The sequence below is a fragment of the Varanus komodoensis genome, unplaced genomic scaffold (genome assembly GCF_004798865.1).
Source record: "Varanus komodoensis strain SLA01 unplaced genomic scaffold, ASM479886v1 scaffold30, whole genome shotgun sequence".
Classification (NCBI taxonomy): Eukaryota; Metazoa; Chordata; class Lepidosauria; order Squamata; family Varanidae; genus Varanus; species Varanus komodoensis.
The window spans coordinates 4311522-4336084 of NW_025335762.1; the positions used below are offsets into that span (position 1 = coordinate 4311522).

The 24563-nt window shown below is 43.4% G+C and overlaps 1 protein-coding gene across 4 annotated transcripts; it reads left to right on the plus strand.

The window, feature by feature from the left end:
* Positions 1-61: 61 nt before the first annotated feature.
* CDCA2 (cell division cycle associated 2) lies at positions 62-21125 on the plus strand. 4 transcript variants are annotated; one of them, XM_044437478.1, is made up of 14 exons: positions 62-2115; positions 2856-3286; positions 4163-4296; positions 5706-5820; positions 6096-6292; positions 7409-7499; positions 8986-9200; positions 10019-10097; positions 10694-10908; positions 11728-11794; positions 12981-13051; positions 13612-13731; positions 16351-16531; positions 17125-21125. In XM_044437478.1, exons 2-14 carry the CDS (start codon positions 2971-2973, stop codon positions 18144-18146), a joined length of 2823 nt encoding a protein of 940 aa, XP_044293413.1. In that variant the 5' UTR covers positions 62-2115; positions 2856-2970; the 3' UTR covers positions 18147-21125. The 4 variants fall into 4 exon arrangements, with proteins under 4 accessions (XP_044293413.1, XP_044293414.1, XP_044293415.1 ...); XM_044437479.1 differs by having other exon boundaries at positions 2859-3286; XM_044437480.1 differs by having other exon boundaries at positions 62-151; positions 2859-3286.
* The last annotated feature ends 3438 nt before the right edge of the window (positions 21126-24563 follow it).

Here is a 24563-nt window from a genome sequence, read left to right on the forward strand (position 1 = left end):
TCTTTTAATCAATGTTTGTTTTGCAAAGACGTTTATCCTTCCGCCAGACAGAGACGGGAAAAGAAAAAGGGCGTGAAAAAGTAGTCCTGCGATACGGAGAAGGGCTCCTTTCGTTTGCGAACTGTGAGGCCACAATGTCCAGGCAGCGTCGGTAACCTGAGGCTGAAGAGGGGATGGAACCCGAGGACGGAGAGAAAAGGAGTCCCTTCGGGAGGGCATGGCGGAGCGGAGGGATCTGGGGGTTGCGGGGCAGTGAGAAGGCAGTTTTGAACAGGCGGCGCGAGGAAAAAGCGGGGCGGTTGTAGGAGCGCGCGGTGTCAGCGAGTCGCTCTCGCCCGGGCCGGGGAGCTAGCGGCAGTGCGTGAAGGGTGGCTGCCGTTGCCCTTCGCCGGGGAGGGGGCAAAGAATGGGGTGGCTGCCCCTGCTTGATCCCCCCTCGTAATTCCGCGGTTCTGCTCCGGGGTAACAACGGAGTAACGAACCCGGAGTAGGGCGTGCTGCGCGTCCGTGTGGGGCGGTGTAGACCCGGGGCGCTGCGCATCACAGCCCCCGTGTGCCAAGCTGGCTGGGGTTGGTGGGAGTGCTGGTCCGCCCCATGTGTGTCTCGTTTGTCGAGGGGGAAGCTTGTTTACTCTGAAGTAAGTACCGCGCGCGTTCAGTAGGCGGGGACCCCGGTTACACGTGCAAAAGGAATAGAGCCCGAGGGCACCATCCTGGGCACGTCTGGGCAGGGAAAGACCTGCAAACCCCAGGAGAGACGCTTGGGTTGTCGGACTTGGTGCCGTCTAAACCCGCAGAGCCTTGAAGCCTTGGTGAGTAATCTTATGCATGCTTCGGCTCCAAAAGCGCTGCAACTCGCGGCATTCAGCGAGTGGACCTCGTAGGATCGGTCCCCCCGCCCCGGCTAAGGATGCGTAGAGTTTGCGCGCTTTTTGCATTGGAGGTTGCTGTCCCTTGCGCACTGACCGTCGCATTGGACTTGGTGGATGGTGCAAATTAGTGCCCTGCAACGGCGGGGGCGGGAGGGGGTTGGACGCGATGGCCTTCATGGCCCTTTCCAGCTCTGCGACTCTTAAGAAATGGCAACCAAGAGGAATAGCTGCAATAGCTGGAGTTGCACAACCTGCAAGGGAGTAAGCTTTTTGAGATCAGCTCGTTTTATCGTTGAGTAAATAGCGCAGGCTGGACCTGCACATGCTGCAGTGAGTTTCAGCTTGGAGGTCTGGATTGTTAGTGCCTGCATACTCTGCCGCCTCCCGTGAGAGATCAAGGTATTATTCTCCATCCAGATTAGGGATTATCAGTCATCCAGCTGTAATGCGATGCTGAGGATGCGGGTACTGGTCTGGCTTGCCTCCGTTAGAGACCTGGCATTAATAGCAATATTTAAAAAGGTAGGGATTGTTGCCAGAACGAGCAGTACAAATCTGAGGGACCCCAGACTCATACCAGTTAAGAGTCTAGAAACTAGGAGCAGAGATCAAGCTTTATTCTAGCGCACTAAAGAACAAAGCAGAGAACAATGGGGGTGCGTGCCCAAAAGCAAGGTCTTGCCAGTTGTCCCCCCAAAGCATGCATTATATATCTACATAAGCAGCCTAGTCCTCTAATCCACATCTGATACATCTCCCCTCTGCCCTTTAGCATTCCCTTGGCTAAGCTCTTAAACAAATGCACATATTTTTAGCACTCTTTCCAGATCAAAGTGATTTCCGTACTCTATGAACTTAAAATATTCTGTATAACTTGCTTGGATGGTAAAACTATTGAAATTTTGAAAATTAAAGGAATCTCAGTAAATTAATAATTCTCTTTTATTCTCTAAAATTATTTAATTTTAATAAACTAGACATTATAAATTTATGAGCACACGTTAGGTTCCTATGTTATATAATATGTTATGCCTGATTACTGGGTATGTCAGCAAATAGTCCTTTGGAAGCATCCTCAATCATCCCAGAAGTATGAGGAGTTGAAGGCAGAGCATGATTGCTATGCAGCATCTCTTCTTATTCATGAAGAGTTGATTGTGGTGGAGTTCAGGGAAATTTGGTCTAAAAATAAAGCTACTGCAATTTGACTCAGCTGGGCAAGATTCTCTTACATTTTGGAATGGTAAGCAATCATATTTAATTAAAGAACCTTTAAGCAATCCCAACATATTATTTATGTAAGTAATTTATCTAAATAATTTATGTTTTAATTCTTCCTGAAAATATGCTTGATGGAGGGGAGGTTTTCTCTTAGAATCTTAGCTTTTATTGTGAGACCAAAATCATCTCAAATGAGCTATGCTTTTGTGCCTTTTTGGGGACACAAAGTCACCAGCCAGCCTTACCTGTGGCATGTGTTTATATATGACTCATAAAAGGTAGGAAGCTGAAATTTGGAGCCATTTTTTTCCTGTCTGTGACTGTGTTGTAAAAGAATGAACCTGTAGGACTATACATGTGTAAATCACAGTATTCAAATGTGCACCTGAGTGTACTACAATCACCCCACAATATGGGATGAGTTAAAAAGAAGGAAAATGCATTCTTTGTACAGTAGTTAAAATTGTAAGAGTCCACAACTTTTTGTGTTATTTCAGTTATTGTGGATATCCACAGTCATTGTCCACTGTGGATTATGGATCCTTCTTCCCATGAATCTTTATTTTTATCTGCTTTCCTCCATATCTCATCCTTCTAAAACAGGAGGTTGAACTGCTTTCAACCTGAGGGCCAGCTTCTATTTTGGAAGAGTTTGGGGTGGGGGGGGGCTGCATTTCAGCTGTGACCTTGTTATGAGCTTGGCTGTACAGTGTTATGCAGTATCATGGCATGTTAACTGACAGGTTGCTTTTCTTTTAAAAGCAGAACAGCTCTATGTTGTCTTACCGTCGGCATTTGGGACTGGTGGCAGAATTGCTGTTCCTAACGAGGGAATGATTCGTATCCTAATTAATCAAAAGCAGCAAAGAGATTCCCAATGGAAAACCAGAGTAATAAGAAAATACTTTCTGAATGTCCAGATGTGCAATGCAACTTCTATTTGGGGCATGGAAATGACATCACCTGTGCAATGGAGGAGGATGGTTGCTCTGGAAGCTGCTCATCTAGTGCCCTGACACCAAACACATCAGCAAATGCTCTCTTGTTCTCAAAGATGCTGAGCAGTTCAGGAAGCGCTCTGATAAGGGATCAGCCCACCATCATGCGGAATGCAAATTCTCTGACTCCTTCCAAGAGCGTATTGGAAGCAGAACCGATCTGTGAAAGAACCACTGACAAAGCTATGGTTTCAGGTAACTTCTCAGTTCTTGTAGCAGCTGGTGTACCATGTGTTGTTGTTAGTCGTGAGGTCATGTCTGACCCATGGACAACATTCCTCCAGGCCTTCCTGTCCTCCACTATCTTCAGTGACTCCATCCAGCCACCTCAGCCTCTGCCGTCCCTTTCTCCTTTTCCCCTCAATCGTTCCCAGCATTAGGCTCTTCTCCAGTGACTCATTCCTTCTCATTAGGTGACCAAAGTATTTGAATGTACCTTAGTCTTTTACTAAACAAGGTAAAGGTGTTGAGAAGATTTTTTTTGGGTAAATTGTTCTCTCTTGTATCAAGTATTTTGTATAGTTTACACACCAGAATGACTATTGTAATGCTAAACTGTGAGCATGTATCTTTTTACATGTATGTAGTATGTTGTAACAGACATTCCTCACAAGCCACAAGGCCTCTTGATGAGCTTTCTGTTGGGAAACGGTGTTCTTGGTTCGGGGCTGCACTTTGGAGGTACTCCAAACACCTCCAGATCTCAGTGTTAACTCACTGTTAAGACCTCATATCGGAGGGGGGGTAGGATTCTTTGACCCACATGAATTCTGGGTCAAATTATATTTCAGGGTTTGTGCATGACATGAACGCATGATGCTCTCTGTTGCCATTACATGTGAACCAGTTTAATTGTAAATGCTAGTTTTTCTTCTGAAGCAAAATAATTTGGGTTTCATAAAAATGTAGTAGGCTGAGATTAGGGTGTCAAATATTTTATTTTTTGTAATGAAGGGCATCTTTCAGATCTTAAGCAGCTGTGCAAATTGGTTTGCTTTGAACATTTACTTGGAGGCTGGCCTTTCTGTTTGGCTTCCTTGAACATTCAGTATTGATTGCTTTTTGTTTTAGAGGAATCCAAGAACTTGTTAAAAAAATTTAGGCGGCGATCTACGATAGGATTGCGGGGCTCTCCAGAAAACAATTCTCTTATCCGACACATGGCTTTGCAAAAGAGAATAAACAAGCAAGATACACTCACACAGGTAGGCGTGTTCTAACTTTGAATATGGATATGCAGTAAAATGTATCCAGTTCTGAAGCCTGGCTTGCAGGTGGAAATGATGTGAAGTAGTTAATGTTTCAGTGACACAGAGTATTTGATTGAGCAAACTTAAATTAGTAAGTAATTTGGGTGGCTTTCAGTGGTTTTGCTCTTTGTTGACCCTGCCTCTACCAGTGCGGAGAGGTGTTTCTTGTCTGTGATATTAAACGGCAGTGCCTGCCCTCTGTTCAATTTCATAGGGAGGGGTCTCTTTCCTGTCTCATGGAACTTTGCAGACACTCAAAAAACAATGAGATATCTTGCTGCTCATTGAGCCACAGTGTGCAGTTGCTTGGGTCTTCCACTGGAATAACAATTTCAATGGTGTCAAGCTGGTGAGAACACTTGAGGTCATTGGCTAGAAGTCTCAAATTCAGATCTCAGGGTGCAGGGATAATATTTCTTCTATGGTTTACATAAGTACTGCTGAGAATGTACATGAAGCATTTTGAATGCATAGGAAAAAGGAACACTTAATTTATCAAGTGGCAAAGTGCCCAAGTGCTTACCATTATGATGAATTTCTTTTACTTGGGAAAAAAGGCTTGTATACAGGAACAATCAGTTTTTTAAAGATTTCTGTGCATCCTAAAGAACTGTCTGTGATATGCTGACAGCTAGTCATCTACAGCTTTCAGAATGCCAAACTTTCTTGATAGCAGTGATGCCAATTGAAAATATGCTATGTACGCCTCCAGAATCTCAGCACGCTTTGTGTGTGTGGGTGTGTGGGTGTCCTTGTGAGCTGCTGTTGCCAATGGTGGTGCAATGGTGGAACACTGTCCGCACATTCACTTTTGTCTGCACTCACACGAACAACTATGAAAGACGCTCTTTAGTTATATGGAGGAACGGGAGAGCATGCCAGCACCTTTTAAGTGGAATGGTTACAAAATCTTTACATGTAAGATTGTCTAATCTGTGTCAAAGTGCACTAAAGCACAATTATTTAAATGTATATGTGTATGGAAGATGAAAAGGAAAGTAGGGTTTGTAGGGGGTTTTTAAAATACAACTTCCAGTAGTATTTGTGCAGGTGAGCTTTTTATGTTCACCTGGAAATGAATAACCAATGCTTAAAATCTTGGCATTTGTTATTGTCTGTGATAAACGTAAGAATGTGTAAACTAGTCTTCGGTAGGTAATAGCTCCAAATGGATACACTACACATTTGTATTGAAACTAAACTAGAAGGTAATACCCAACAACTGTTTTCCCATATAGTATGATAAGACTCAATAAAATCCCTCTGTGAGGTGGTCCTTTCTTTTTCTTCTTTTTTTAATGAGACCTATAATGTTGCTTCTTGAAATTTTTGGAAATTTGGTGTTTCACGGTGTTTTTGAGCAGACCAGTCCTTTTAACCAGAGGAGCACATTTCTGAAGGATAAAATAGCTGCTTTCCAATCATCCTTTAAGCCACTTGAAGAAACTGAGGAAAAAGCAACCCATGTATCCAACTCCGGTAAGTAAGCAACGTCCATCTCCAGCTATGTTACCATTGCTCTATTTACATTTAACAAAGAATTTTACAACAATGCACCTTCCCATCTGAAATTCGTATTGAATAATTCTAGAATGGTTTCCAGTATGTTTTCTCTAGTATCTCTGCTAGAATCTCACTGCTTTTGCCTTAAATGATGCCTGGGGCTGGGAATGAGAACATTGGAACTGCTGTGTGTGATACGGTGACCTTGTATATTCTACTAAGGTGTGTGTTTATTAATGTATTAAATATAGCTAATGAAGCTTATACCAGAGTACATGAACAATCTAAGCTGGACTATGTGTGGCCATCCAAGCATAAGAGGGGTGTTTCTGAGGAAAGCCTGGATCCTAAATCCATCACTGGAGAGAGACCATTGGCTGATATCCCGCTGCAGAACGTTGTCCCTCCATCGAATAAACTTTTTATTGGTTCAGTTGCTGTTTCTAAGGTATTATTTCTGTGTGGCTGAATTGGAGGCACACGGTGGGCATGCCATGAGTAGAGCCGGCTGGAGCCAGGGGTCACACTAGATGGCCCAGGAGGCCCCTTCTGACTCATTCTGTTTCTATGTTTCTAAATTACCTTGCCATCTGGGCCCTTCATGAAAATTGAAGGTATTGTTAGAAGCCTCAGGCCCATATGGCTGGAATAGTCAAGTCAGTGATCAGCATTAAGGAAATATTTGAAAAGGAATTAAACTTGTCTTTTATACCCTGCATAAAACTCGGCTGTGTATTTGCTGTTGCATTGGGGCTTACTCCTGCATACAATATTTCAGAGCTTGGTTTGGAAATATCCAACTCTTTCCCCCTGAATACATAAATATTTGTCCACAAAATATTTGTTTCTTCAAAGCATTCTGATTTTCAGCATGTATTGATACAAATTAAAACTTTCTCTTTCCGTTCCAAATAGCTGAAAGTGAAACTAATTCTTCTTGCTTAGAATGCAACTAAAAACACAACTAGCCAAGAAAAAAGCAGATTGCTCCCAGGCTACTGTTTCCTTTTTTTCAACAAAGAGCTAAAATAGCTTTGCTAAATAGCTTTGGGTGCGGGAAGAGCATGAACTATGTGCATTTGGCTTTCAAAGAAGTTCTGAAACCATACTCCTGGACTTTGCTGCTCTAGCACTTCACAGCTATATTTCTGGGGTTTGTCACGGAGTGTTAAAACTCTTCTTCCCTAACCCCTTTATTGTTGGGCTTGATGACAATGCCCAATTCCAGCTCTTTTCCCTTATGACACCCCTGCGGGACTCAGTTATTCTCCAGAGGACATACTATTTCTCGTGTCTCCTTTTCCAGTTTTCTTCCAACCTTCCTCTTAGGACCTCATTACAACAAGCAGGTGGGATGGTGCTCCAGCAGGCTCCCTGTAGTTTGTCTCCCAAACATTTTCCAGCTTCATTCTGTCTCCTCCACTGCACCTTGCTTTTTCTGTTCTCTGTATTTTGAATGAGTTTCCCATCATTTTGGAGATGGTCAGTCATGTTAACTAAAATGGTATTTTGTTCGAAAATAGACTTTTACATTGCCCTAATAGATGATTATTGCTCTTCCTAGGCAGATCCAGCTTTTCTAGCAAGGGCTGTAGAATCTGGATATACGCCTTTGGACATGACTCCAAGTAGGAACATATCAAAGGCTGAACATGGTAAGAATTGTCATAGAACAGTAGAGCTGGAAAGGGCCAGAGGGCCATTGGACCCAGCTACCTGTTCGACGTAGGACTCCAGTTAAAGTATCCCACTCAGATGGCTGTCCAGTTGAATACCTCTGGTGGGCGAAAGCCCACAGTCTCTTTAGATAATTGGCACCATGGTCATACTGCTCTGACAGGAAGTTCTTCCTGATGTTCAGTTGGATTATGTGTTTTTGTGGCTTTGTTTGTACAAATACATAAGCACGTCCTTGTCTGTGATTTTGTTAAAATAGATCAAAGGTCATAGCTCACATTTTAAGGACACGAATTAGAAATTGTAGGTGTTTAAGGCACCAAATATGACCTCCTTCAACCTCCCCCTACCTGGTGCTGTTACAGATGTCCTGGGCTGCAACGTCCAGGTGTTGTAGCCACCACATCTGCAGAGTAATAGCTTGGGGGAGGCTGACCTGGAAGGACTAACTTAAGGTAAATTGCACTGATGATGTATTCAAAGGGTGTTGTCTGAATCTTAATGGAGTGCATAGCTGAGGTTGAACAAGTGCTTCTAATTAATTAAAATATAGAAGTGCTAAAACATTGAAGCTGATGTAAGGAATAATCTGAAAGGTTGCAGTAAAGCTTGTGAGGAAATTGGGGTGGGGGTTGGGTATAAGGGTGGTGGTGATGATGGTGATGATAAACTATAGTAGATTAAAAGTGCACACCAAAACACCTCGGGAAAAGCATTTAAAACTACTCCTGTATTATTCCAGTCTCTTCCGGGGTTGCTGTCCTGCTCAATGCAGTGCTGGCAGCAGAAAAATTAAGTTTGATCATGTCAATGAGGATTGCTGTATTGAAAAATCAAGGGATTCCCCACTTTTTCCTCCTTTACCTTCCAGCTTCTTCCACAGTGAAAAGTATTTCTAAAGAAAATAGGATTAGAACCTCTTTTCCTTGCCGTCTGTGTTTCACATGCACACTGATGCATGTACGGGCAGTCTTCTGTTCATGGTCTTTTTCCAGAGGGCAGAAAACCAGCAGTCCTGAACGGGGGGCTACAGCATAATCCTCTGACTTGCACATGCCAAGTGCTCTGAAGGGACAGCTTTCTTCTAGGAGTCAACCAGCCCTACTAGAAAATGCAGCTTCAATTTGCTCTGTATCCCAATTTGATATACTAGTTACATTTGTGAGCACTTGGTTTATTACAGTTTTTTGATTTAATAATTCTGTTACCTTATTGTAGAGGAACTGTTCATGTTAACACTGCATTTTAACGTATGCAATGGAAAGGATTGCCTTTATTTTAGCATTGGAAAATATTTTAAATAAAGACACTGAGGCTCCTTTCCTGTGAGCACTTCCCTGAAAATACATTGTATTTAACTCAGTGGGTTTTACGCATGTATATGCAGAAGCAATATGTACCCTGATACAAATACTGTTACACTGTGAGCTTCCTAACTTCCTTTTCTTTGTGTGTATTTTGAAGGTATACGATTTTCACATACCATTGTTGCAGAGTTAAGCATCGACACTACAGCTCAACACAGCTGTAAGAAAGTTAGATTTGCAGAAAAGCAGAGGTTAGAAATATTTGATGAAACCAAGCCACCCTTTACTCCTGTGCAGAAGGGTGGCTTGCCTTCTAGTTCTCTTCGTTCTGTTTTGAAGAAAACACCAGTAAAGTCAGCAGAATGTATGAAGGTTGGTATGTTATACGTATGTGGCATACACTCTCATGTAAGGTTGGGACGGGCAGGAAAAACTGTTTGAAAAAAATAGGGAAGATGCCAACGTAGCTTTGGGCAGTTCACTTATGGAATCATTCCGTTTGGGGTGATTTTTCATTCTGTTTGGTGCTTCCAGCATTATAAGCATCCATAAAGGTGTTGGACAGTTATTTTGCATGAAGTAACTTGTTGGTTGAACATATCTTCTGAAGGTGACCACCTCTGTGTCTCTCCACTGCCTTCCCCCAGTCTTCCTGCTTAGGCAAGCAAGAACCAAATGGGTAAATTCTGGCCCAGATTATTTTCAGCTAGTTCGCTGTGTGAACGCAAGATAGGCAGATGCCTCTGGCCGCTGGTGACTTTGCCTTGAGGATGGCTTGAGGACAAATGCTGAACCAGTAGGTACAGCATGGGAATTATATTCACCTCCTTTCATGAGGTGATTGAAGCCAAGCAGGATAGTTACCTCAATGGGATATCAACTGGGATCTTTTAGACAGGTGGGGGCACTCCACTAAAGCTGTTGCTTCTGCAGTAGCTCCCTGCCTGCTTCCAGCAATGGTGTTTTAAAGGCCACGGTGTGATGTTCAGATAATATCTCAAGGCATGCAGAACAGGGAACATTCTTCCTCCGAAAATGTATACAGAATAAATTGCTTATGGAACTTTAGTGTTCAATTAAAGGGTTAGCTGTTGGTTCAACTTCATATGAACTGACTTGAACAATCTATGAAAAGCCATTCAGCAATGGAAGAATAAAACTGTTATTCATTCATTTATTTATTTATTTAGGCGGATCTCGATGATACAAGAATAGCAGAAGAAAGAGCAGCACTTTCTGACCTCAAAAGCTGTGGGACTTTACAACAAGGTCTGAAGCACCTCACTAGCCCCCTCTGAGTTGCTGCTCCTTAGCTTTTTGTGGGTGGCATCGAGCTAATCGGTTTGGGGCAGTTTGACCATGATGCACTTGTTGCATTGGCTTCTAGTCCATTTTTAGGTCCATTTTAAAGGGCTGGTTTAGAGCTGCATGCCCTAAACAGCTTGGGACCAGGTCGCCAGAAAGACTGTCTCTTACATATACCACCTCAATCTGAAGTGAGCAGTGGGAATGGGTGGATACCTCTCTTATATATACTGACACTGGTGGGTGAAGAGTTTCCACCAAAACTCAGCTTTGGAATCTTAACAGTGGGCGTCACACAGTCACAGAGCCCATGTGTGTGAATGCAGGGACGGCCACATAACGAACAGCAGTTGCAGGTGAGCAACCTGCCCTGTTCTTGTATGCATGCTGCTTTTGTCTCTAGGTGTCTTTTGTATTTATAATGTTTTTATGTTTGTCCATAAGCTGCTCAGCGAGCATTTTTGCTACTGGACAGTATATACGTGGCATAAAATGTAAAATTTAGTTCATGAAACTATTTCAGAATCTGTCAATATAACTTAAAATTTTATTACATGCAGATAACATTCTAGAAGGACTTACTGGACCGGTCGCTGAGGTGAATGCATGCAACAAAGATCTAGACTGGGATGTGTCCGTAACTGTGGAAGCTCCATTATGCAGACAAAAGAAAGCTCCACTGAGTCCCTTGGAATCAAGAGAGACAAGATCTCCCAATGCAATTTCTCTCATGGAATCGTTTTCCCAACCAAACTTCGACCATAGCAATGTCAGTGTAAGTCGACTTCACACTGTTCTGGGGTCTTGGCACTGTATGCACTTGACCTTTCTCCCAGGTGTGAAATGTTGTCACAGACTCCCAGTCATTCACAGTTACTCGGGGTTTATAGAACGTTCATGATGTCTGAACCGGGTTGTGGCTTATGGATATCTGTCGTTCCCTGCAGTATTTTCTTTCTGTTGATTTCACACGGAGAAGCTTGCATAGCCTTCTTGGGTAAGACTTTGTATCGTGCGCAGCACGTGGAGTAGCTTTTCGGAGCAGGGCTTTGCTACCTGGGGTTGGCATTCTGTCAGTGCTCATACACTAGCTGAGTACCAGCTCTTTGGAAATATAACAAACTTAACCAGACACGGAGAAAATGGAGAAGAAACTGCAAGGCTGCCATCCTATTCTGCTTACCCAGGAGTAAGTCCCACTGAACTTAGGGCTTTCTTTCTAATAGGCATGCAGGTATTGCATTGCACCGTGATTTTCTGGATCATTCAGGATGGCCTTCCCCAACCTAGCGCTGGGCTGGGAAATTCCAGGTATTGTAGTCCAATGCCTTTGGGAGGAACCAGGCTGGGGAAGGCTGACGTAGAACCACAAACTCTCTTCTGAATTCAAAAGTATGTTTTGTACAAACTATAGCTTGGCATAATGTTTAAACAAGACAGTGCATCTTAATTTTTTTCCCGTGCCAGTGAATGTCACATTCATGTATTTATACTCTGAAGTTAGAATGTGGCTTAGCTCCTTTCCTGCGATATTTTGGGCCCCAGGAATTGCATTTTATTTTAACATGTTTGCGATACCGCTTTCCTGCTATAGGACCTCCTTCAAGAGTCATCAGAGGTTGTGACCACTACTGAACATTCCGTGAACTCTGATCTGGAAGGTGAAGTTAGCTCGTGTTCTTACAATACACGTGTTGTCATCCTGTAGGCATACGTTAAGTGTCACCACTGTAGGAGCTGCCTTTTTCTGGCGTGGTCCCACAATAGACCACTAGCACCTGCAAATGCAGGTGAGTGGGATGACGTGATCACTGCCAGAACCAATGTCAACTGCTTTCTAAGGAGGGGCAGTGCAGCATCCAGTCATATTATAGAATGCGCATATATATTATGCGGCATCCAGATTATGGAATGTGTTCTCTCGAGAGGTGCGCCTGGCGCCGAGTTTATATTCTTTTCTGCACCAGGTTAAAAAGGTTTGAAAAACCTATTTTAAAAACTAATATTTCATGGTTGAACAGTCGCTCTTTTTGTTTTTGGGTTTTTTGTTCTTATGTAATTTTTATTGAATTTGTTATTTATAAAGATCATTTTATTGTTTTTAATTGTATGTATTGTGAGCCATCCTGAGATGCCAAGGCATGTGGTGACAGCATACAAAAGTTTTAAATAAGTAAAAATAAACATGTAATTTGGTTGGCTTCTGCGTCTCCATGCACTGATATTGCAGATGTTGTGAGGGCCAAGAGCTTGCAACATTCTCCACATCACAGCTGTCAGTTTGGTGCCGGGCACAGCTTCTGTTTTAAAGGTGCAAGTAGTTAATTCACTGGTGTAATCTGAGTTAAGATTTATTTATTTTATTTATTTGGAGAATTTACCCATTTTCAGAGAGGTGAGAGGATAAGGCATGATCCGCGCAGAAGACCACAGCCTGGAAAATTTTAACAGAAATCAATCAATCAATCTCTTTATTCATATAGAATTATTATTTACCCTAGTTATACTTTGCCTTCTGAATTGCTGGGTTGCAGTGAGGCAAATTCTTTATCCCAGTGCCAAATCAACCTAAGATTGTACCTGGTGTGACTATAAATGCTGAAAATAAAAGTCATGGGGAAATACAAGGTAATACCAATGACTTGTCAAGATTAGATGTGTATTATCTTACAATATTTCCTAGATGTCATAGACACCTACAAAGAGGCATTCCTGCATGGGCTCTGGAAATGTGAATTCCCTGTAAAAACTTTGGAATGGTCCCCTGTGCAAGCTAGCAGTAGTCACACACGATTTAATACAGGTTCGGAGCTTTGGCTACAAACTCAGTCTTTATCTCCTTCTTAGAAACAAAAGGCAGTTCTCCTGACCTCCAGGTTGTGGCTGTGAGAACAACTCGGTCCTCTGCAAGAAGCAAGGTGGGTTTCTTGTTGTTTCAGCAATTGGTTAACCTTCCTCGGTAGCTAACATTTTCAGTAGATAGGTGTCTGGAGTTGTGTGTGTTTATGAACATTTTTGGCTAGATTCTTTCTCCTGTGAATGTTCTGATATGCAATTTAGGAAAATCCTTTTTTGTGGGGTGAGGAGGGTTCCTCAGCTATTTAGTACAGGCTACTTTATTTTTAGAGTTGGTGATAAAGGAACGTAAGACATCTGGAATATTTGCTTTATGGAAAGCTTGTGTGTGCTCTATATTTTTCTGACAGACAAACTTCCCTTCCCTTTCTAAGTGCTGCATGTGTCTATGTGAATGCAACACTAGGACTTGTTCTTTCTAGCCATGTGCATTAAACCCCAGCAAAAGATCCCAAACCTTTGGAGGCATCTGCCTCCTTTTGTGGTGCATTGCTCCCTAAGATTATCTGGTATAACAATTCCTCTTTGTATCCTTTGCTTCGTTTTCCTTTTTACAAAACAATGTTTTTGAACTATACTAGTCTCTGGTCTTGCATAATGACTTTGAGTTGTTTCTTAACAGAGTGTCAGCAAAGGCAAAGATTCTAGCCTACCAACTGAACTGCGAGCTAAGAATTCCAAACGGGTATATGGCCGATTGCAGAAAGCCAAAGAAGCAGCAAAACCTTCCAAAAAGACACCAGTGAGTCATTGTTTATATTGCAGCAACTGACTTCATATACACCGGTTTGTGACCATATGGTGTTGACCACGAACCTTTGTGGTGTGTCCAGTGGCCATTCCATTGCCTAGTTCAGTGTTAAATCAATGGATGCACCACGCATTTCCCCCTCCACAGTAAAACATCCGTGCTTGTCTTTTCTAATGTGAAAATTACTGAGCAAAAGCTATTATATTCTCAGTTGGGGAGCTATACTACTGCGAGCACTGTAGCTAGCTGACAATTTAAAATGAAAATATTGTAATACGGTGTTTTCAAAATGTGGGTGAAACTTTACAGCAGGTAGAAACATAGAAACAGAGCAAGTCAGAAGGGGTCTCCCAGGCCATCTAGTCTGACCTCCGGCACCAGCCGGCTCTGCTCACGACATGCCCACCATGTGGACGTCCAGCCTATCCTTGAACACCCACACCGATGGGGCCTCAACGACCTCTCGTGGAAGCCCATTCCACACCCTCGCGGTCCTGACTGTCAGGAAGTGCTTCCTGGCATCCAAATGGAACCTTGGCTCCCTGAGCTTTGCTCTGTTGGAGCGTGTCCTGCCTTCCTCTGCAGGGGAGAAAAGGTCTCTACCCACCTCCGTGTGACATCCCCTCACATACCTGTGTGTCGCCAACAGATCCCCTCTGAGTCTCCACTTCTTCAGGCTGAAGAGACCCAGTTCCCTCAGTCTCGCCTCATATGGCATCCCCTGCAAACTGGCCACCAACCTTGTGGCCCTGCGCTGCACTGACTCCAACCTGGCTGTATCCTTTCTGTAATGGGGGGCCCAAAACTGAGCACAATACTCCAGTTGCGGGCGCACTAGAGTTATGTAGAGTGGTAGTAATACCTCTCTTGATCTAGAAGCCACACTTCTGGCTATGCAACCAAGGGTGGCGTTTGCCCTCTTGACCACCACATCACACTGCTGACTCATGTTCAACCTACAGTCAACCAGTACTCCGAGGTCCCTTCTCAAGTGCTGCTCTCCAGCCACTTGTCACCTAACCTGTACTTATGACACCTATTCCTATGCCCCAGTGCAAGACCTTGCACTTCTCCACATTGAACGCCATCCTGTTGTCTCCTGCCCACTTCCATAGTCTGTCCAGATCCTTTTGGAGCTGGAGTACCTGCTCCTCAGTTGTGGCCACTGCTCCAGTTTTAGTGTCGTCTGCGAATTTGATCAGCAGACTGTTCACCCCTTCTTCCATGTCATTAATGAAAAGATTGAACAGGATCGGCCCCAGGACAGAGCCCTGGGGGACCCCACTTGTTACTGGCCGCCATCCCGATGATTCCCCGCTAATGGTTACCTTCTGCTTTCGGTCAGTCAGCTATGCCCTAATCCACCGGACAGTGCTTTGGTGTATCCCAAAACTCCTCAGTTTCTCCACCAGGATATCATGGGGCACTTTGTCAAAGGCCTTGCTGAAATCCAGGTATTGCAGCAACTGACTTCGTATACACCGGTTTGTGACCATATGGTGTTGACCACGAACCTTTGTGGTGTGTTCAGTGTCTTGTTTAGCTGCTTCATCTGATTAACTTTTGGCAGTCAGCTTATCTGCTCCATTCACCCTAGATGGAGTTCTCGTCCAAATACTTGCAACAACACTGCAGCCTATTTGGGGTGAAATGACCTCTAGAACAAGCTATGGGTTGCCAGAGTGGCTTGTTGCCCTGCTTATATTGTGCCTGGCTTGTTTAGCCACATCTACTTACAGGAGCCGCCCGGCAGGAGCAATCAAACCACTATGTGCCACTATGATGGCTCACTGGGCATAATTGGTTTAGGAACATTCTGGATTACTATTATCCCCGAATGTGACCTAAATTTGGAATGCATTTTCTGTTCATCTTAGGAACATTTGAAGAAAAAGCTGGCAGTGGCAGGCATACCTTATGTCAAGTTGCCTGCCATTATAATTCTTTCCCAGCAGAGCTAGTCTGCAGTGTAGTACTGCGTATATTTAAGGGAAGAATCTCAGTTCCTAGTCTGCAACTGATAGATCATGAAAGGATCTTGTATGAATTTGGCATCCCTTCAGAATTCTCTGCAACAGAGAAATCCTCAGCACACAAGCTATGCTGAAGAAATTCCCAGGGACTGGGTAGTCTTAAAAGCCACACTTCAAACCTTCCTAGACATGTTTTCCTCAGATTTGTGCAGTCATCACTAATCCATAGCAACCGCTTTCATTGCTGGGAGAGGGCGGGGTGGTCACTTTTGGAAAATGGTAGTAACAAGTGCCTATTGGCAGGGAATTCCAGTGCCCTTCCTGGCTACTGTGACTTCCACAAAAACGGTGCCTGTGCTAGTGTCATGGATGCTGATCGAGTGGTGTCTGTGACATTAACAAGTGCACGTGCACATTTCTCTTTTTAGAAATCACACTTACACGCAAAGCTAGCCTTCCTCTGTTATATGGGAGTGGGAATGGTATTCTGTCTAGTTCTTCCTAAAACAGCCGTGAAAATGGCGGATTATCCCCACAGGAAAAGGGGAGTGTTTCAAAAGGCCCTTACTGCTTTGACTCAAGATTAAGTAAATCTTACTTAACAGGGTGTTTTATGATGTCATTTAAACATTTTTAGGCTGCCAAATACAAGGCTTTTGGAAAGAGAGGAAGAAGGAAAAAGGAGCAAAAAGCACTCTATGGGCAGCGAGAGCGAGCGTCAAAGAAACCTCTCTTGAGTCCAATTTCAGAGAGGACAGAAGAGCTCTCCTTTATGTCATCTTATCAAAATACACCACAACCACAAACATCCATTCTGGGTATGTAACTCTGCAGTCTGTTTTTTTTCTTTTCCACAAGCAGTAGTACATTGTAGATGCAATTAATATGCATCCCCTACTGTAAGCATGATTGCCTGTTTCCATCAACAAGCTTCAACACAGCTTGGTCTGTTTGCATCAACAAGGTGCCATCTTACTGCGCCTAGGCAATATTAATGTAGTTTAGAAATTTCTTCTGGGCTTTTACATTTGGCTTCTAAGAATCCCAAGTCTTCCTTAGCATTCAGTCTGATTGGAGGTTGCCCAGGCCCTCTTGTGTGGCATCAAACCAACTAAGGAAGAACTGGGTAATCACAGAAGGTAGAAGCAAAGCAGGATTTTTCGAAAGAAAAGTCAAATAAGGAAGAAGAGATTTTTTATGGGAGATCAAAAATCCAGCCTGTTAAATTGATGTGCACATCTTGTTCCATACATTTAGGAAAACAACCAGTGTTGGTCGTCTGTGGAAGATGCTGTGTGTTAAAGCATGTGGAAACTTTTTTGCTCAGTAGGTCTAATAACAGAGTAGTGGGAAGTTCTCTGAACAAATACCCAGTAATTTGGTTTCTTTTCCAATTGCAACTTGTTCTTAGATGATTCCAGCTCAGGTGTCCTGAATACCAAACCTACACCTGAAACTGTGGAAAGCAACAACATATTGCATAGGAGTGAAGAGAGCGGTAGCTGCCTGCATTCCAGCCTGGATCCTCTTCAGGAAGATGACACGTCAAGCTCATCCTCACAGCTTCAAGAGGATGCTGCCTATGAAGTGAAAAAGATGCTTCTCTGGGACTCAGCGGAAAAGAACTCTCCTGCGAAAATGAAGAACACCTTACATGAAAATGAGCAATTGCCAAGCAATGACTATTCTTCAAGTGAAACTGAGGTGCAGATGGTTCCCAGCCTACCAAACCTGCACAGATCTGGTAAAAATAACAACTCTAAAGGAGAGTCCTCCTTCAAAGTTAATTCTGCAGTGGAGCTAAGGAATGAAAGCGCTGGTGTAAGCTGTAAAAGGTTCCCAAGGAGGAGCCAAAGACTCACCTGCTACCTTCCCAGTGATGGGGGCTGTCAGTCTGAAATGCCTGGAAACTGTGTTCTTGAAAGTAATATGGAAGAACTTCCTGTTATGCCTCAAACAGACACTGATTCTGAACTCTTGAATAGTTTGCAGTGCTCCATAGAAGACTCATTCGAGGGCGTATCCAGAAGGGTGAGACGCAGCACGAGGAGGCTTAAAGATGCAGGAAATGAGGGGCTTGCCTGGATCCAGCTACCTGCGAATAATTCTGTAAGCCAGTCTCCCTTGGGTTATGCCTGCAAAGCCCAGGAATGGAGGTCTTCCTCTAGTCCACAGGAATCAGAGCTGCTTTATCAGAAGAGTGTAAATGGGGTCCAGATGCTATTGGCAACCAAGGAAGAGCAGGAAAACATAATTGGCCCTTATAAATCAAGGAGGCAAAGGAAGAGCATGTCTGCTTTGAGCCTTGAAGAAAATAAAAGGGGCTTGCATGTGCGGAAGAACAGAAGAGCAAGCCTTGTGTACAAAAGCGATCACGCCCATCAAAAGGATTCTGAAATAAGAAAGTTCCTGGAAAATCACCCCGTGGTTTAATTTAGATTGGCAATTGAAAGGGGTACCTTAAAGGGCTTCCCTTCAGCTTCGCAAGCTGCAATTGTTAAACTTCATTAATATATGATTCTCTATAGCTTTTAGGTTGGGGGTGGGGAATCCATGTGCTTACATAAACTATGTGTTTGGAGAGAGAACTTCAGGCAAGCAGTGGGTAGACTAAAGACAAAAACAGGAATGCAAAAGAAAAGAAATACAGGAATGGAAATGAAGTAGGTGCTGCTTGAAAGTAATGCAAACATTTGATTTGTGTTTGTGCAGAACTGGCAAGCCCTGCCCACTGAAGCTTAGCTGGCTTCTGAAATGCCCTAATTTCTGAGCATTGCCAGAAAACTGCCATTCCTAGTAAGTAATAGTAAGGAAAAGATGTCAAGGGAGTCCAAGCCACTCTAGTTTCTTGATGACATTTATAGCACAACCCAAGGCAGTCAGACTGTGTCCCACTGTGTTTAATGGAACATGTTCTGAAGTAATAGTGTAGGTAGGATTCCAGCCCTGAGAAGTGTTGGAAATAGTAGCCAGCAAGTTGCATAATGCTGTTTGCATATTTAACATGAAGAAAACGCTGTAAGCTACTCTTGTTTTAGGCAAAGTATTACAGAAATAGAATCCCATCCCATCTCCCTAAGCTGTATTTTGGTCTTCTCAAAAGGTGAAACATTGTAGCCTTCAAATACTGGGAATACTGCTTATGTCCAGAATTCTAAAAACACAAGTTATTGCGTTTTTGCAGGATAAAATTGTAGGGTATGCATGTATTTGTCCTGCATCCAGATAACTGCCTGGGTATTCCTGCAGCAGCTTTAAAGAAAACTCAGGGCTCTGCATATCATTTAACTGTTGAAATGTGTGATGTCTTTTTCAAAATGTAATGCTGACTGTACTTTATTCTCTGTTGCGTTTGGGAAGTTTTAAAGCAGTGTCCACTGCTAAATTAGCTTATCACATATCTTTCTTAACTGAAAGCGTAAGAGCTGACAGCTCATTTCAAACTACAATTTCTAAAATGTTCTGTCAGGAACTATATCCTATGTGTATCAGAAGAGGGCAGTATGGCCTGATTTGCAAAGGAGTTGCTTGTTTTAAGGTCACATTTTTTCTGAAAAACACTTGTGTGTCAGTCATGCAGAAAATGTTTTGCTTTGTTTTTAAGAAAACACCCTCTTCGGCCCCAGTCCATTTGAGTTTGTCTTTGCTTCAGTTCTGTTGAAAATAAGGCTTATTAGTGAGAAGAAAATGAATTTTACCTCGATTGGACACATTTAACCTTATTCAGCGAAACTCGAGCCTTTCGAGGGCCCTTTGCTTAGAGTGGGAGATACTTTTCCACCGACATGATGGGCGTTTAAAAATTGTGCCCTTGGTGGAACTGTACCCTGGCTGATCTAAGCAGTGATGCTTCACAATGGCAAAACCTGCCATCAGTTTATTGGTTGAAACAGCACTCAAGGAAACAGGTGAGGGATTTGAAAGAAATTAATGTGTCATATAGCCGTTATACTGGGTGAGACTGGTGCGGCATTGCTGCGCATTATGTCGTCACAACGACCTGTCCGAGCACCTGTTCCCGCATCGTGTACAGAAGCCTCTGCAGGAGCCCTGTAAAGGTTTTCCAGCAATACCATGCAAGGTTATTTCTAGGTGGGGAATTTTATTCAGAAATCGGAGCCACATGGCAGCGTGTTTCAGATTGTTTGCTGAGCTCAGATGAGCAAGGGTTTGCACAGAACTTCCAGCATTTTAAGGATTCTTCACTCTGTTGTGAAGACTTCACCAGCTCCTCCCACGATACGCCTGTCCCGAGACAGGAGTGGCAGTTCCTTTGCATATAATGCATTGTATTGTTTATATGAAAAACAGTGACTCTTCTTTTGGTAAAGGGTCAGAAGGAACTGGTCTTTCTATTTAAGAGAAAATTAAGTGTAATCAGTGATAACTGCAATATTTTCCCACAATGTTTTCTGTTTTATTTCCATGCCAGGTATGGTTATAAAAGACTGGAACCCCAATCTTGTCCCCACTGTTAATTGTAGTAGCATAAGTTACAGTATGTATATTATATTACAGCTTTCCCCAACTTGGTGCTCCGCAGACTTCTTGAATTACTCCTATCAGCCTCAGTCAGCATGGTCTATGCTTGGAATGCTAGTAGTTTGGAATGCTGTAGAAATTGTAGTGGAAGGCACCAGGTTGGGAAGATTGCTCTGCAAAGTAAGTAGAGGCAGAGTTACCCTTGGATGTAAAGAAAGGATGCAACTTCTCTTTTACTCCCTTAGGATGAGGGCTCTGGCACAATCCTACACAGTGTCATGGAACTTCATCTGCACTCCCTCCTAGTCTCTTCCACCTCCAGTCAAAATCCTTACCTCTGCACCAGTCAAGTGCACTGTCCTCCCAGTAACGGTGGCAGTGGTGCCCGGGGTTCTGCTTCAGAGAGTTCAGTATGTCGGGGGCAAAGTAATGAGGTATTTTGCTTTGTACCAGTATTGCAATGTCTGAGCCCAATTCATTGAATTTGTCACCTTTATACAGTAGAACATAGAACCGTTCTGTAAACCGCATTGCCTTTCCTTGACTTTAGCCTCATGGGACCACCTCCTCTTTCAAGCTCCACTGGAGAAATGCCGCATCAAATGCCCCTCTGTAAGTGAGTAATCAGCTGTGGTAGGCATAGAAGCCCCGTCTCAAGCAGCAGCCCAGGGACTTGTTCATCTAGAGAAACTCACTAATGTTGCTTTTAAAATGCAGCGTAAGTTGCTTATTTTTTAAAGCCCCCAGAGCAATCTTTGCAGCCCCAGTTTCAAGTTTTCCAGTTCAGGACAGTGTGAAGTGATTTTTGGGGGTGGGGTGTGTGTGTGGTAATTTCTGTACATGTAAATTGTGTGTGCTAAATGGAAGCTTTATTGTCTCAGTATTTTTATAAGCTATCTAGAGCATTTTATTGGCACCATGGGATGAGAAATAAATGCATTTCATTTTTTAAAATGGTTTTGCATTCCATTCTTTATGAGCTGAAATGTTCGGCACCCTAAATCACTCCACTTTTGTGTATTTCAGTTTTATATTCTGTTAATTTTCTTACTGGTTTCTTACTTAGAAGCAGCAAGGAAATTGTGCAGGGAGATGCTTAGTAAACAGATATACTTTGTGTGTGTAGAATCACACATGTTGGTCACAATATGTTGCTTAGGCAGGTGAAGGTCACATTTGCTCGCGTAAGCGAAGGATAATACAGAATTTGTTAACAGCAGACCTGTGGAGTGTGTGTCCATGTGTGCATGCCCAAGCACACACTTACAGTCCCTATAATTGTCCAAAGCTGTAACCTGAGCAAAGTTAAATCAAAATGGAAGATCTGAAGTACAAACAGCAAACAGACTCATTGACCACTTACGTGGAAAGGGGACCGCTGTGCTGGAGATGCAAGAGGAATTAGCCAGGGGCTGCTCACTTCTGAACTCTATGTAAAGCAGGACACTTTCATCCCATGACCACACACCTCCGTGAAACACTGTTCCTTTGAGGGCTGAAGAAAAGCATATTTGTGGCTTCTGCGCAGTTCAGGGGCCCAGCGGTTACCAAATAGTTGCTTTGGATCAGGAGCCAGGGCCCACCTGCCTCCCGTTTGCAAAGTCTGGACAGTGGCCAGGAAGGGACAACATGAGAAGCTTCTAGACTAACGGTTCGAAAGGGCTGCTTCACCCTTGACATTTTTTCCTGTGTGGGAGTGATCTCTATGGATGTGTGTGTGAAGCACAGTGTGTTGATTCTTTTTGCCCCAAGTACTTTCCAGTCCATGTATTTGCATTAAAAGAAGGGCTTTCCCCCGCCCCTTCAGTAAGTATGTATGGAAGAACAATGTGTCAAGCAATCCTTCTTATGAAATCATGATGGCTGGGAGTTGTCCAGCCATTCCTGCTTCCAGTTATATACTAAATTCATGTACTCCTTGCTTAATTGCTCTGTAGCAAATTCAAAAAGTATGGAAGGATTGTGTGTGTGTGTAAGAAGGGATTTAGCTAAATTAAGGGAGGGAGGACCTCGGGGCCTGGTGTCTCAATTCGGCCGTTCCACCAAAGAGCTGGACCCGTTCACCAGGCCTTACAAGTGTTCCTCATATGATCACTCCTCTCTTCAGTAAATAACTTCCCAGGCTGCTGTAGAATTTTGTAACAATGATCAGAACTTCAAAAAAATCTTGCCATTAAGAGCTTCCTTGAAGGTCACTTTGGCCATCTGGCTCTTTGCAGGAACTAACAAGCCCACAGAAATGGCCGGCATTGTGAATGTTTTCATAGCTGTCCTTTAGCTGGTCTTATGCTGCCAAAATGATTCTAGATATGTTAAAATTAATGCAGGAGTTGTATTCATTTATTATGTGGAAACAAGAGTGGCTGTGTAACTGTTTTCTGTTGACAGTCAAGTTAGTGACCACACGACCTTGTTAATACATTAGCTGCCCTCGTATGTTTCAAGGTCACCTCTCTCTGCCTGCCTCTTGAAAAATGGTGCGTTTGAACACATGCTTGCTTGTGGTAAGATAAGGTTGGTGATGTTGATACTCCTACACTGAATTATCTCTAGGTTGTGTGTGTGAAGCACTCTCGCTAACAGGTTGAGCTTGTGTCTCTCACTCAGAGGTGGCCTGCAGCTAAAAAAGAGGGCGAGGTCTTTCGAAGAAATATGAACAGAGCTGTAAAAGCTCAGCTACCAAGGCTCAGAAAGACTGCACTGCCTTGTCTGGAAGGGATGCTTTGGCCAGGTTGCTCATCCGCTTCAACACTGGTGAATGATCTGAAACTGAAAAACGTGACCCCAGTGGCTGCTGCTGCTGCAGAAGAGGGCTGCAGGATTCGTTTTGCACTGCAATTACTGGCGTTCCTGGCTCGGGCTGATGGGAGCTGAAGTATGAAACATTTAGAAGGTTGTGCTGTTACAGCTCAGGTCATATAAGGCATATACGGGTTGCCATGTTTCTGGACTTAAGTTGCAAGGGTGACTATTTGTGCTATGGATGAGCATTCAAGCTGCGTGCATGAGCAGAACAGTCCATGATGCAAGATCAGCCAGTTACACTGTGTGCCTTTCGTAATCACCCCTCCAAACACACCAAGTTCTTACTGCAGTAGGGCAGCTAGGTTATTTTAAGTCCTTGCTTGCCAGGGGCCCTTGAGACCATCCTGTGCAGTGAAGCACACAACTAGCATTTCTTCTTCCACAGCTCCAGTTCCATCCTTGCCAAATTATGCAGCTGCTATGCTCTTTACCGGCCTGGCTTAAAATTGCATAGTCTGACCATATGTAATTTTGTATTCTAAATTAACTCACAATACTGGCATAACTACATGAATTAAATGGGAGTTTGCTCCGGATGTCGTCCTCACCTGCAACTCTGCCTAAACACCTGGGCCATGGATCCTCCTGAAAGTTGTCCCACTTCGTCAAATGCTTTGCTGGAATCAAGCTAGATTATGTCCATAGCATTCCCACAGTCCTCAAGCAATCAAAGAATGAAATCAGATCAGTCTGGCAAGACGTGTGCTGGATAAATCCAGGCTAGCTTCAAGAAATGATTGCATTGTCTTCAAAGTGCTTACAACCTGACTTCAGAATTCTCTTCAGAATTCAGGCGTTGATATCAGACTGACTGCTCTGTAGTTCAGTGTCTTCTTTCTTCCTTTCTTGAAGATAAGGATAACATTTGCCCTTCTCCAGTTATGTGGCCCTTTCCCCTGTCCTCCATGATTTCTCAAAGGTAATAGCGGTTTTGATGGTTCTTATACCAGTTCCATTAGTATTCTAGGATTCAGCTTATCAGTGCTCATTCAAAGAATTCAGTTGTTCCTTGACCAGCGTTTGCTAATATACAATTAGTTTATTAAGCAATAATCAATTTGTTGGATGAATCCACAGTGGATTCAGATGGACTTTTCCAGAGCCATGTGTATTCCCTGGATCTTCAGACCAATTTTTATTTGCTCATTTACCTTTGTGGAGGATTTGTGCACCTATAAAGTTCCACGCAGCAAACAAAATGTTCATTCATTCCCCACATCTGAGTTTGTCAATAAGTGGAAGGCAGGGCAAGGATGTCTGCCAATGTATGAAACAAAGGGAGTGGCTTTAACTAAGCCTATACATGCCTGTTTGGAGCTGCCTTCTGGGTTTCCTGTTGCACCCCAGAGCATCACCAATGGACCGCCATTCTGGGATGCCATGCAAAGTGATAGATCCACAGTGGTTGGGGGAAGGCGAAGGAAGGTACAGTCAAGATTTCCAGCAGTTGCCCAAGAATACCAGGTCCCAATGCCTCCGTCCTTCCTTCCTGAGCGTGAAATTCACATTCCTGCCGAAGACAGAAAAGGATTTAATTGTGCCAAGTGGCCATACGGGACTGCA

Coding starts and splice junctions, on each gene's coding strand:
- CDCA2 (XM_044437477.1), top strand. CDS start 2,971: ATGGAAAACCAGAGTAATAAGAAAATACTTTCTGAATGTCCAGATGTG. Junction 9,201..10,018: donor AGTCAGCAGAATGTATGAAG/GTTGGTATGTTA, acceptor TTATTTATTTAG/GCGGATCTCGATGATACAAG. Junction 10,098..10,693: donor CTGTGGGACTTTACAACAAG/GTCTGAAGCACC, acceptor TATTACATGCAG/ATAACATTCTAGAAGGACTT.